Source organism: Miniopterus schreibersii, assembly GCF_964146895.1.
Source record: "Miniopterus schreibersii genome assembly, chromosome: 6".
NCBI classification, from domain to species: domain Eukaryota; kingdom Metazoa; phylum Chordata; class Mammalia; order Chiroptera; family Miniopteridae; genus Miniopterus; species Miniopterus schreibersii.
The window spans coordinates 74,823,456-74,837,456 of NC_138107.1; the positions used below are offsets into that span (position 1 = coordinate 74,823,456).

Genomic DNA, 14,001 nt, shown 5'->3' on the forward strand with positions numbered 1-14,001 from the left:
TTTCAAAGATAAAAATAGGGCAAGAAAAAAATCCTACTTTAAAAATGGTACAATTTAGCATTAATTCACTCAATAATTATTTACTGAGCAACTTAGTACATGCCTGCAAAGTGCTAGATCCTGGAGATACTACAGTGAATATGATACATTTCTTTTTTTTAAAAAAAAAAAAGAAACTCAGAATCTAGTGGTAGAAAGAGGGGAAAAAAAGAATAGAATTTGGTGTGATGTATGTCACAACAGATAGCACTCAGGAGATGCTATGGGAGATCAGAAAAGATAGGAACTACTTTTGTCTGTAAGTCGGAAAGGCTCCATAGAGGAAATATTTATGATAATTTTTCAGGTCAGCCAAAAGAAACTGCTTGGGTGCTTCCCCTTTGACTTTGAACTTCTAAAAACACAGTTATTTAAAAGGATTTTTACATATCTTAATTGATCCACAGTGTCACCTGAAAATTTCTATAGTCAAAGGACTGTGTGTGATATGAATCTCAGGCTTATGATAGGTGGGAGAGAAAAAAGATTAATCAGTTCCTCCACCCCCAAATTAATAAAATCCCAAATTTATCGTTTATAAGTAGGCAAAGCAGGTTTGAATTTAATATCATGCAGTCAAATGTTTATAAATTTCATCAGAAACTACACAGATTATGTTGAAGTGGGAAAAATCTGGGTCTTTGATACCTTTAAAATTATAGTTAGAACAATACTGTACAGATATATGCAGAGAGAGAAAATCAGAGTGACACTTTGCTCAACAGATCTAGCAGGAGTAAAAAGAAAAATGCCCAGAAAAGAATTTCTACTTGAATCATCAGCCTTAGAATTCAGGCAGTAGATCAAGTTTACAAAGAACCAGATTTTATTTAAATTAAATAAAAGGAAAGAAAAAAGACTACATGCAAAAGCCAGATTCACCAATCTATATGCAACAGATAACAGAATCAGACAAGTCTCAAGAAAATGGAATACAACAGAATAAGCTCGACTTAAATTATACTATGATGTCAGTTTTCAAAGGATTAAAGTTATAGAAAAATTAGACACAGGCCTAATTTTAAAATCAATGGCACAGCAAGTCTGTAGCTATCACAATTTCTTCTCTTCTGGCTACTATTAAATAAACCAAACCAAGTTCTTTTTGTTTATTTCTTAATTAGGTAAATCAAAGTACTTTGAAGCAAAATTACCCAACAAAAACACTAAGCTTCTCAGCTCAAGTCAGAGATTAACTGATGCCTTAATGATCAGGAAAATCCTAGAATTCTCATAGAATAATGTTTCTAAAAAACTAAAACCAACCCTAAAATTTTAAATCAACCTATTGGTTGATAAAAGGTCAGTGTACAAGTCAGGTCCTGAAATATGAATGGTATCAAATCCACATTTCAGGTGGAGAAACAAAAAGAAAAAAATAGAGTAAATATTTAGAACTTGCCCAAGGTCACAGAAGTAATTAGCAAAACTAGAAGCACACTCAGATTCTTAACTCCAAGGAGACCTTTCTCTTTGTGACAGTAATAATATGCATGTGATTCCTACTGTATAATTTAGGCAATAAAGTCAGGTCATATGCAATTCTGGGTTAAATAGATGCTGCCTAATAGATGAATGCCCTTTTGAGAGCCAAATTCTGTTTTAACTTCCCCTTTCTAAGTATAAAATTCCTTCCACCATAATATCTAAAATAGAATTTAGAAAAACCACAGACATTAATTTAGTTTTAATTACACTCACTAATTTAACATTAGATTTCCTTTTATTCATTCCGAATTTAAGAAAAACATACTCATTTTTTACCCCTTATATTCCTGTTTCCTTGAAAATAAAGCTATCAGTAAATGTGAGCATTTGCAAAATCATTCTTGTAAACATGATAACAATGTAGCATTATCTACATCAAACACAAAATTTCCAGATTTCTTTAGGGTCTGAAGAAATTGGCTTTTTAAAGGAAAATGTCTGCAGATTGCAAAGGTCTAATGATAAACCAGGCATTTTACCTTCAACAAATTAAGCTGTATTAAATAGGAAAATGTTGATAATGAAGCAGGCTACTTTCTCCATTTTAGACAATATAAAATGCAATTAAAGGATGGCAACAAGAAACTGTGAAACGCTCTTCAAATCTCAGCAAGTCACAGTGTAAAGTAAAATAGTGGCATATATTCTTTACCTTTGTTTACAGTTGACTAAACAGACAAAACACTGGTCCAAGTTCAGGCGATACATCTTATTCTAATGGCAAACATACATGCTCCTGATGAAACGTGTCTGCTCTTAAGCTAAGTTTTAACATCTATCTTGACTTTGCTTTGAGAACCAAGTGTTATTTATCAAGGCATGCAATCAGGTCTCTCCAAGCTCCTGGGTCTTACCTGCTGAGTCTTCCAAATCAATCAGTTTGGGCATTAAGCTTTCAGGAAGTTTTTCTGGTAAGTCATAGCCATTCTTCCTAGCAACTACCAGATGAAAAGCAGCACAAAACTCATCCAGTGTCAATGCTCCATCTTTATCAAAGTCTGAGAGTTCCCTAGAAGACAAACTTATCATGAATATAATTGTATTCTGCTTTGGATCCCTTTATGTCTCAAAAAGAAAAAGAAGAAAAAAACCCACAGATCTTTTTTCAGAAAAAGCGCAATCAATAACTTAAAAAATCTTGTAGATGGGAAGAGGTGTAACAAAGCAAATATAGCAAAACTGTTATCTGTAGGATACAGGCAATGGGCACGTGGGTGGTTTAAGGCACAATTCTTTAAACTTTTCTATGTGCTTGAAATTTTCAAATTAAAATGTTGAAGAAGAGCCCCCAAAATAAGGTTACCATGAAAATGGCCTTTAATACATATGGATCTTTAGAAACAGGATTTAGCTTAAGTCAGGCTTATTTAATGTCACTAAGTTTAAAAAGAATTTTTTTTATTGTTATTAAAAGTCTATGTGTATTTTAAAGGATCCAATACAATTACAAGGCTTGATACAAAAAGAGAGCAGCCCCACCTTGCTATCCTTCCATTTCCTAGATGCAAGAGCAACCATTTTTGTATTTATCACCTTAAACTATAAATAGCGTGCATATATTGCTAGTTCTTAATTTTTCGGTAATAGGCATTCTCTACCTACCTCCTACTACAGCACTCTATGTTGCTAAAAAGTCTATTAACAAAATTTAGAACATAGAGAAATATGTTATAAAGTGAAAACACTTATGTTTATCTGATGATTGTTCTTAAACAGTAATTTTTTATTGTAATTTAATGACTGATTCCAACCACATAGCAACTATCCTGAGTCTTACGTCTGTATTTAAATGGGTGCTAAGCACTGTTCTTAAGCTCATGGCTAGTATAGAACTTAGTAAACTTATTTAAAACCATATGGAATAAACATAACCATGTTTGAGCAAACTTGCTTTTATTCCATGTATTACACTAGCAGTAAGAAACAGTCAATACAGCTTAAAGACTTATAGCACTTTTTAAAGAACTACTCTACCAATATCACTTTATTTCTTTTCTACAGAAGCTACTTTAAGGAAATGCTGAGTTAAGAACATCCTTAAAAAGATTATTCTAACTGCTTGTTTGTTAAGGTTAAAAAAAAATCTACTTGCTGGAAACTCCTTTGAAACAACCCACATTACCCAACTAATATATACCACACTTACCAAATATGAGAAAGTTCAAGAATAGGAAGCTTTGATTTTGTAAAAAACTCTTTAGCTGCAGATCCTGAAATATTAAAAGTGTTGTTTAGCATTATTCTGAACCTACAGATTCAAAAATAAAATGTAATAAGTCTTAAGACATTTTTCACTGGAAAAAAGGTAACCTTAACAAGTATACATGTGATGTTTTTGGTCTCTAGTAATTATAAACTCTTTTTAGACAAACAATTTGAGAATTATCTTTTATAATCTCTGACCAACAAAATCATATCTTTGAGATTATGAAACTGAGACTTTGAACTGTCCCATCCAGAAGAATTTGTTTTTAACAACTCACCTGGAATAAATCCGTTAAGATCAGGTTGAATGGTTTTAAACTGATTTACATAATACTGTCTTTGTTCATCTGTTATTTTCCAGGGATCATCATAGCTACTGGATTGCCTACGAATTTCATTGGCAGTTGTAGCTGACGCTACAGTTCGTACTGTTGTCTGGTCCTGTAATGAAACATTTTTTTCCTCAGTACAGTATCTATCTATATCATTACATGGACCAAGATTGATAGGTTACTTTATCTTTGAAAGTAAAACTTACTTTTTGTGAATGTTTAAAATACAAGAAATCTTCACAAACTCATCAGCAAACCACATTATTTATAATCAGGTTATTGAATGTTTTTGGACAATGATTATATAAATGTATAGAATGACAGCACTATGTAAGCAACAGAAAGTTATGAAAATGTGCTAAGAAAGCCAAGCAAATATATTCCTAGGTGCCGAAACCTTTCAAAAGTTCACTAAGAAATTAAAAAGAAAACCAGCCAAAACTTTTAATGAAACATTTCAATGATAACAGACTTAAAGAAAAGGCACAAAGCAGAGTTCTGTTTTTTTTGTTTGTTTTTATAAACGAGTGAACTTGCATTTATAAAATCTGCCATAGCAAAATATAACAATGACTGCAGCAATACTTTGAATGAAGCAAATAAAAATGCAATACCAATAAAATGTCACACCTGGACAGAAGCAGGATGCATGGTTAAAAGAGTACTGGTTGGTGGAGTATCTGCAAAACTGACCCAGTTTTCTTGAGGTGGAGGTGGAGAATGCCCTGACCACACCGTGTCACCAGCAGAAGAACCTAAAAGCAGAATGGGCAAACATGCTGACTCACTTTTACAGAAAAAAAGTTATCAGGTTTCTTATCCTAACAATCCAACACACACATATTATGTAAGTTTTTTTTCTTTCAAGCTCTAACTTTGAAGAAATGTTAATTTTCAAAATGAACTCTTTTGTCAATTTAAAATCATCTCATTTAGGGGGAGGAAACAAGATGGCGGCGTAGGTAACGGCTGCACCCGCCGCCTCCCGCAACCACATCAAAATTACAACTAAAATACAGAACCATCATCACTCAGCACCCCCTGATATCTGGCTGAACAGAAGCCCTACAACCAGGGAACTGAAGAAGCATAGACACTGGTAGGAGGGGCGGATCGGGGCTGAATCCCAGAGACACGGTCACGGGCCCACCCCTGGTGCCACGGTTTAAACCCAGGAGGGAATCTCGGCAGTGGGGGTCTCCCAGAGGAGTGAAGGGTCCCAGCCCCACAGCAGGCCCCCAGCCAGGGCTCCAGGGTTGGGAAGAGATGTCCCCACAACTCCGGGCTGTGAAAACCATCAAGGACTGTTGCTGAAGGTCGCAGAGGCTGTGGGAGCCCCAGGATTTCCTCTTAAAGGGCCCACGCATGGACTCACTCAGATGCTCCCTCTGAGCCCAGCACCAGGCAGCAGCCGGAAAGGACCTGGGACACATGGGGAGGAACTAACCTGCCTGAAATCCGGGCGAGAGGTGGAGGGGCAGCTTTCTCCCTGACAGAAGAGCTGGCAGAGGCCATTGCTCCTTTGGCAGCTCCTCCCCGCACAAAGCAGGCAGGCAGGCGCCATATTTGAATCTCTAGCACCTGACTCACACCTTTGGCCCCCACCCCGGTGACTGGAGGAGACCCCTCCCCTCCCCATGTGCAAGTTCATCCAGGCCATTTCCAGAGGCTTTTCTGTGCAAGGGGACTCTCAAGCCCTATGCTTAGGACTTTCCTAAAATCTCTCAAACATGCAGCAGAGTGCCCCATACGGCTTGATAAGTGGCCCCAGGCCTCTCACTAGTGGCAGCCTGCATTGGCTCATAGCTTGGCCTCTCCTGGACACCTCCAAGCCCAGCACAAGTAGCAGCCAACTACGGTTTGCTGTGTAGCTCATGCTGGGTGGCCCTGGGTAAGGCACTGGCACAGGCTGACTTTGCACCTCCTGGGAGGCCCCAGACACAGTGCACCTGGTGGCCAGACTCCACAACACTGGATTACAACACTACCACATCTATGAGTGACACACTCAAGGGGCACACTTGGTGAACATCAAAGCTCCACTGAAGTAAATCCTGCTCCACATGGGTGTCTTCAGCACTGCAGCTCTTTGGCTGCAGTTGCAGCTGGTCCTTACAGCCAATTGTCCTGGGGGTCAATTCCTCCCAGTGATGTCAAAAGCAACCAAAGCTGAACTACAACAGGTCAGAGCACACAGCCCACACAGGGGAGCACCTAGAAAGGCCCAGCTCAGGTGACTGGGGAGGCTGAGCCAGTGGACCCTACTACACAAAGCCACTCTACCAATTCCAGGAGACATAGCAGCTCTACCTAATACACAGAAACAAACACCTGGAAGCAGCCAAAATGTGGAGGCAAAGAAACATGTCACAAAGGAAAGAAAAGAAGAAATCTCTAGAAAAGGAACTAAATTAAATAGAACCAAGCAAGCTAACAGATACAGACTTCAGAATTTTGTTTATAAGTATGCTCAACCATATTAGTAAGAGTATTAGGAAAACAACTGAGACCATCGATGACATAATAAAGTACCAATCAGAAATGAAGGCTACACAAACTGAAATGAAGAATAATTTACAAGGAATCAACAGTAGAGTAGAGGACGCTGAGAATCAAATCAGCAATTTGGAATATGAGGAAACAAAAAACACCCAACAAGAAGAGCAAAAAGAAAAAAGAATCCAGAAATATGAAGATAGCATATGGAGCCTCTGGGACACCTTCAAGAGGCCCAACATTCGTATTATTAGGGTAACAGGAGGAGAAGAAAGAGAGCAAGAAATTGAAAACCTATTTGAAAAAATAATTACGAAAAACTTCCCCTACCTGGGGAAAGAAACAGACTTACAAGTCCAGGAAGCACAGAGGGTCCCAAACAAGAGGAACTCAAAGAGGCCCACAGCAAGACAAATAATTAAAATGCCAAAGGTTAAAGAAAAAGAGAGAATCATAAAAGCAGCAAGAGAAAAGCAGTTAGTTACCTACAAGGGAGCACCCATATGACTATCAGCTGATCCCTCAAGAGAAACTTTGCAGGCCAGAAGGGAGTGGCAAGAAATATTCAGTGATGAAAAACAAGGAACTACAACCAAGATTGCTCTACCTTGCAAAGCTATCACTTAGAACTGAAGGTCAGATAAAGAGCTTCCCAGATAAGAAAAACCTAAAGGAGTTCATCACCACCAGACCAGCACTACAGGATATGTTGAAGGGTCTTCTTTAAGAAGCTAATGAACAAAAGAATCTGACAAACTAAATAGATCCAGAGACACTGACGCATGCAACAATCATACTTCAGAGGGAAGGGGGTGGAGGATGGGAAGAGATTAACCAAAGTAGTTATATGCATATATGCATAACCCATGGACACAGTCAATAACGGGGTGAAGGCCTGGGGAGGAGGTGGGAGCGAGGTGGAGGGGGTCATTTGGGGGGAAAATGGGACACCTGTAACACTTTCAACTATAAAGATAAATTAAAAAAATAAAAATAAAAAGATCTCATTTAAATGTTTTAAATTGTTACTGAAACTAATATCAAAATATTCTAGGAAATAATCACTTATTCATTTTACCTTCAGAGAATTTGGTGCCTATAAACTTTTGTCTAAGCATCATAGATATAAGTAATGCAATTACCACTGTTTAAAGTGATACATCTACTTACAAATTTTCATAGTTGGCTTTTGCTTCTATTTAAGGTATTTAATTTAGAATTAAAAATTGTCTTGGAGGCAACTCTTAAAGGAATGTTACCAAGTTACCTTCAATTTACACCTTTAATAAATGCATGTGACTTCTAGAACTTCTGAATACCTGATTGTGCTTCACCAAAGGGACACCAAAACGGCCCAGGTCCTGCAAGAGTCCTCTCACCATTTCCTCCACTGGGATGACGGTTGTGTTTTCTCCATGTGTGCGGAGAAGTTGGTGGGGACTGCTGTGGTGAAACTACTGGAGATGCAGGTTCCTAGAAAGAATGTTGTTATTTTTAAATTTTAATTTTAAGGTAAAATTTTCATTATTAAGGTGCTCAGTAAAAGTTTTAATGTAAGCATCTACACAGGACATCAACTGATAATACTGACATGCACGTGACTACCTGTTGATCTGCAGATGTACGAGACGGGACAGTGTCATGGCTTACGGATCCCTTTTTCACTTGCCCCCTTCCAGGTGGTGGAGGAATTACACCAGAATAAGACCCTTGATTTTCAGAATCTGAAGAATATGAGGATGCATGGCGAGATTCTTGCTCATTCTTTGAAGCAACAAATCTTGGCAGAGGAAGGTCCTTTACTATTAACGGCAAAAACAATTATTACTTTAAAATAAAAAATGATGCACACATTAAAATCTGAAATAAGAGATGAATTAGATATTAAAATTTTTACAAAAATAGATACAGAAACAACAGACACAAAATGTCTTTTGCTACGAAACTTAGACGATCATCTCCCTTAGATTATTTAGGGAGACTCTAATCTAGAAAGAAATAGTAACACCAAATTGTCCTTCCAAAAGGTTATAAAGATAGCTGTATAAATGTCCATTGCATGTCTGGTTCTATATTTGCACTTTATATTTATGTCATTTCATCACCATATCAACTCTGCAAAGTTCCTATTTTACAGGTAAGGAAACTGAGGCTCCAAGATGTCACAGTCACTGAGAATAACTGAAAAAAATCTAAACCCAGGTCACCAAAGCTGTTTCTACTCACACTGATTCTCTAAAGTAAGATGTTAGAGTTCTAAGTAAAACACAGAATAAGTCACTAAGTTTAAGACTAGATTAATCTAGACATTTTCATGGCAGAATTTCCTGAAAATATCTTACTGTTCACCTACCAAGGACACAGTACAAGCGGCTCAATCTACCAACTTTAGTCTGACTTATTTCACTCCAACAGGCAAATACTCTACATTCAATTTTAAATAAAGAAGAAAAATAAAAAACTAAGAACTTCTCTGCAGGTTGGTCATAACTAGACTAGACTAATACAGCAGCAGAATCATTTTTAGAAGAAAATGTACTTCCCTCCACTACGATTACCTGCATCTCTCCTTAGAATTTCTGCACTAAGGTGGAGAGTAAGTTTATTCACTATTTATGTAAAGTATTTAAAATTATCTGGAAAGAGTGTAAACGCTAAACACTAGAAAAACGACATGTGTGGCAAACCAGAGGTCCACAATAAAAGCTTCCACCTAAGCTGGCACGTAATACTACCGCATAAAAACTCTAACATTACAGAAAGCACGGTTTTCTCTTCCCCTTTTCCCTATGAAAACCGCAAAACTCTACATTTAAGTGCCTACCTTATAAAATTTCCATGTACTTACTTCAATATCAACACACCTCCAAATAACAGAAAAACAACTTATCCTAGGCAAGACTTATAAGGCAGTCAAATGTCTGTAACTAGGTTTCAGTCTGCCAATATTTTAATATTGTCTCTATCAATCAGAATTTTAGTTAACTAATACTTGCTAATTTTATATGGAGCTTTTACAGCCTTCACACAAGAAAACAAAGTATAATGTTGCTTTATACTTAGAAAAAAAATAAAGCATATGTAAGTCACTACAATTCATCCTTTACCTTGATAAAATTATTCACCTAAATTCTTAACAATTCTTAGTAAATTTATGCTATAAAATCACCATTTAACAGTTTCATATCACAAATTTTAAAAAGCATGGTGGTGAGAATAAAGTAATGACACTTTCCTCAAGGTCACAAATGTCACTGTAATATCAGAAAGATTCAACCTTTGTACTGACTTTACTTCATTTGTGATTCAAAGTCTATTTTCATTTCAATTACTAATGTATCTCATATTTACCTGTATTAATACTTTCCACTCTTAAAGGGAAACCAGACTGGGCAACAGCTACAAGTTTCAAAGCAATATAGAATTGACTTCTTCCAAAATAACCAAGTCTTTTTGCACCACAAAGCTCCATAATCTATAAAAGAACACATGTAACATAAGATTTATGACAATAATTCTCTAAATAAGCAACTATCTAACTTCTGTTGATAACGTCTCCAAAATACATGGCTGCCGACCCACTTCCTCAAGTTTCAGGTTCATATGTTTTGAAAACAAAAGCCACTGACTTAAATAAGGTTATCATCCTCCTACTTAAGATCCATGTGATAAGCAATTTCATTTTATTAGAACAGCTATTTTTTAAGAGTCATATTTTTTAGAACCATTCTTCTTTATAAACACTGTGCATACAACAGGGCCATGCAATTAACAGATTAATATGAAGCCATTTAAAGTCAAGTCATAAAATGACATATTAAGTGGGGGGAAAAGCGGGACACATTTAAACCACATAAACACAAATTTGAAAACAACCAGATATATACAAATTCTATCAGCAACTCTATCAGAGATTAAGAGTAGGGCTTTTTCTTTATTTTCCAGATTGCATTTAATGCGGTTATACTCTTTCCTTTAAAACAATTTTTGTTTGCTTGTTTTGTTTTCTTAAAGCAGTAAGGCTTTCAAGGATCTACACCGATCATTCTAGTCATTCAGTAAGTATTTCTAGACTGGCTATAGCAATTAAGTGTCAGGCTAGAAAAGATCATTTTAGGTCTCAAGATTAAATTGTAACTCCAAAAGCTGGAGTAGATGTGTACTATACAGACATTATAATCTTAAAGTAAAATAAGCACTAAGTATCCTTGTCTCAACTTCTCAAAAAATATAAATTCTTGTAGAAAGGAAGCATATTTAGTCTGTTTTCTTTTCCCTAAAACATTCAAAGGAAGGTTAAAGTACCTCCGGTGTTGTGATATTAAGTCAGAAGTAAAGTCTGTATTTACTAGAATTCAAAAAAGCACCTATCAGTGGTTAAGTAATACATAACAATAACCATTTGTTTATATGCACAGGACAGTAATTTCTGCTGTAGAGCAGGACTGGAAGAGGCTCCTGTTTCTGCCACTAAGGGGCATCACTCTGTGTCAATTCAGAGTGAGGAGGGTAGAGGTAGGCTTACAGCAAGGGAACTATGAGGACGAGGGGGCGAGAGCTGAGGAGGGAAGGGCACCCAGCCTTGCAGGCTACACGGGCATTTTGTCAGGATTATTGTCCTCACCCATTCCCCTTTTCTGCCCACTTGACACCCCTTAAGGGAAACATGTAGTTTATTTGTCCTTGTTACATCCCTTTCAGGTGCCATTTCCTTTCGGGCAATGAAAGGAAAATCAGGAGAACATCAAAACCTAAAGGGCAGGTGTAAAAAGGAGCCTAGGAAAGAGGCAGGGAAAGTACCAAAAGGAGAAGCAGGAGGCAGCTGACCAACGACTCTCATCATTGATGTTTCTCTCTCTCCTCCCTTCCTCTCTCTGAAATCAATCAAGACATATAAACACACACACACACAAACCAAAAAGCCACCTTTTAAAACTGTATAAAACAAAGATAAATAGTTCTTTAATAATAACTCACAAAGTACGTGAGGATCATTTTTTACTTCCATATTTACAAATGTGGTGGTGGCTGGGGCCAGAGGGTTAATATTTATTGAACACACATATTAATATTTATTGAGCACAGTGCTAAAGACTCCAGATTCCCACTGAATCCTTAAAAATAATGGGGCAGAACTGGTATTATTTTACAGAGGAAGTAAGAGAATCAGACTGGCCAAGTAACTAAGGCCAGAGTAGCCAACAAAGTGCAGAGCTATAACTCAAATGTATGCTTTAATCTCCTACCAAGACATGCTGTACACTGTCCTTTTCCCAGGATAACGTCGACTTCCTCTTGGCAAGTATCCTCAATAAATCCTAAGGCATGTCTTACAGTCTACAGTGTCTAGTACAGAGTGACAATGAGAGAGTAACTTAAATGCAAAGGAAGGCTCTTTAATCCTATGCTCAGAATGTGAGGGTACAGGAAATACTAACAACAATAAAAGTATATGGAAGTTATTTATTTGAAGTAAGAAAAGACCAAAGTAAAGTAGATGCCAAATTATATATTTGGGCTTGACTACATGAGATAAAACACAAATATAAGAACTCAAAAACACAAATGAGGGATCTACTGAAACTACACATAATACTAAGAATCACCCCAGCAAGTTGCCAATATTCTCTCTAAAAGGAAATTTTAAAAGTTTTTAATATAATAAAATATAATAGAAGATCTTCCCTTTATAGTCATTAAGTTAAAAATGAAGTGCTACACTTCCTTTCTTTTTATTGGTATTCTTCAGTCTAAGCAGGACTGAGTCGGTGGACGTGCTGACTGTATTTTTTGATGGCTTAAAAACTAGAGTAGTTTGGTCTGCTTATATGCACAACACTGCCTAGCTAGTCAGTGTAATTTTTATTATTCCATTAACTTGTTAGACTGGTCTCTATACCTCTCCATGACTCACTAGCTTTACTAACATGGGAATACTTGTAATTGACAGAAATTAGAAAAAAGTAGGGGACAATTATACTGAGTACCTATTATTAGGAAGGCTGTTTACTTGTTATCCCACTTAATGCGCACAACAATCCTCTGATGTTTGCTACCAGTATCCCCAGCTTGTAAGAAAGGAACCACGATTCAAAGCCAGGTTAGACTGAGTCCAAAGCCTCTCTGTTCCGTCTTACTTTGACCAATCTAGACTTGAGCTCTCCTATCTCCACACTTTTGCTTTTCTCTCTTACCAGATTACTCTCTAACCTATTTCTGTTTATTAAATTACACTCTTTACTCACAACCCACCATAAGAGCCTCTCCCTTTCTATAACATTTTCTATCCTTCCTACTCCAAAAGCAAATGACTTTTTCTTTCTTTGTACTAGTATTCCAGGTTCTACAATTTGAGTTACTTCAGTTATCTGTGTAATTATGTTAAACCACACCACACATGCCCCTTACCCCTGTCCCTCCAGTAAGCTTCTCAGGGGCAGAAACTATGATTTAATCATACCGGAATCCCCTGCAAGACCTGGCTCTGTACTTTGCACAGGTAGGCATTTAATGCTGCAGAAAACCGCTCCCCAATGGTGCTCACATCCTCTAATTTACCAAATTCATTGTTAGTCTTTATTTGAATTAAATTTTTTTTATTTGGAAAGATCATTTTTACCATTTCTTTAAAAGTTAAATATTTTCTAATAATAAACATTGTTTGCTTTGTCCAGGTAGTTTAGGTTATACATGATCCACACATATCATGTTCACCACTGCAATAAATTATGGCAAGGAGAAAAGGTCAAGAAAAAGAGTCAGTGGCAAAGAAGATAGGGGCAAACATCAAAGCCCACTCATTCCAACATGACTTAATTTTCTTTGAAACACTACTGTCAACACAAGCTATGTGGACCCACTAACCTCTAATATTTTCCTTTGTTACAAAAACAATTTAATTTAAATACTTAGCACAGTCCCACAAACAAGTAGGTAACTAATAACCATTACTGCATTCATGAAGCATGTTTGCAGATGACTTTAGCTATCACTTAGTGACCAACTCCACTGCCAAATTTCCTTACTAAACTCAGGTCTAAAGTGAAATGCAATCTTACCAATGCTTTCAAGATCCTTAGTTGTACTAAAACAAGTATCTCAGCTCACTTTCACTATAATACTTTCCTATCAAAAATCTTTAATGCTTATTGCTTGGCCATTTACCAAATGAACACTGTAACAATAAAGATTACTGCTACAGGACCTGGAAGCTTCACAATACTTGAAAGGCAGATTTTATTCTACCTGTTAAAGGAAGGGACCATAAGAAACGTGTTGAGTTAAATAACCAACATAAAAGAGGATAGAGGCAGATTTTAAGTGTATGAAGTTCTTGACTTGAATTTCTGGATAGTATAGGCAATTAAAGAGATTCCTCTTAGCAATATCTAGTTCTTTTTAAAATTTTTTTATTTAAAAAAATATATATATATATTTATTG

General features: G+C 36.6%; 1 protein-coding gene across 7 annotated transcripts in view; it reads right to left on the reverse strand.

Annotated features, from left to right (window-relative positions):
* Nucleotides 1–14,001, reverse strand: part of REPS1 (RALBP1 associated Eps domain containing 1) — a 93,668-nt gene that overhangs the window by 32,477 nt on the left and 47,190 nt on the right. For all 7 annotated transcript variants that reach the window (XM_081141067.1, XM_081141066.1, XM_081141065.1 and 4 more), the window contains 7 exons: nt 9,912–10,035; nt 8,166–8,362; nt 7,880–8,033; nt 4,695–4,819; nt 4,011–4,173; nt 3,674–3,737; nt 2,382–2,536 (listed from right to left, as the gene is read on the reverse strand). In XM_081141067.1, the coding sequence (XP_080997193.1) occupies nt 2,382–2,536; nt 3,674–3,737; nt 4,011–4,173; nt 4,695–4,819; nt 7,880–8,033; nt 8,166–8,362; nt 9,912–10,035 (982 nt within the window). Of the gene's footprint in view, nt 1–2,381; nt 2,537–3,673; nt 3,738–4,010; nt 4,174–4,694; nt 4,820–7,879; nt 8,034–8,165; nt 8,363–9,911; nt 10,036–14,001 lie in introns of those variants that run through there.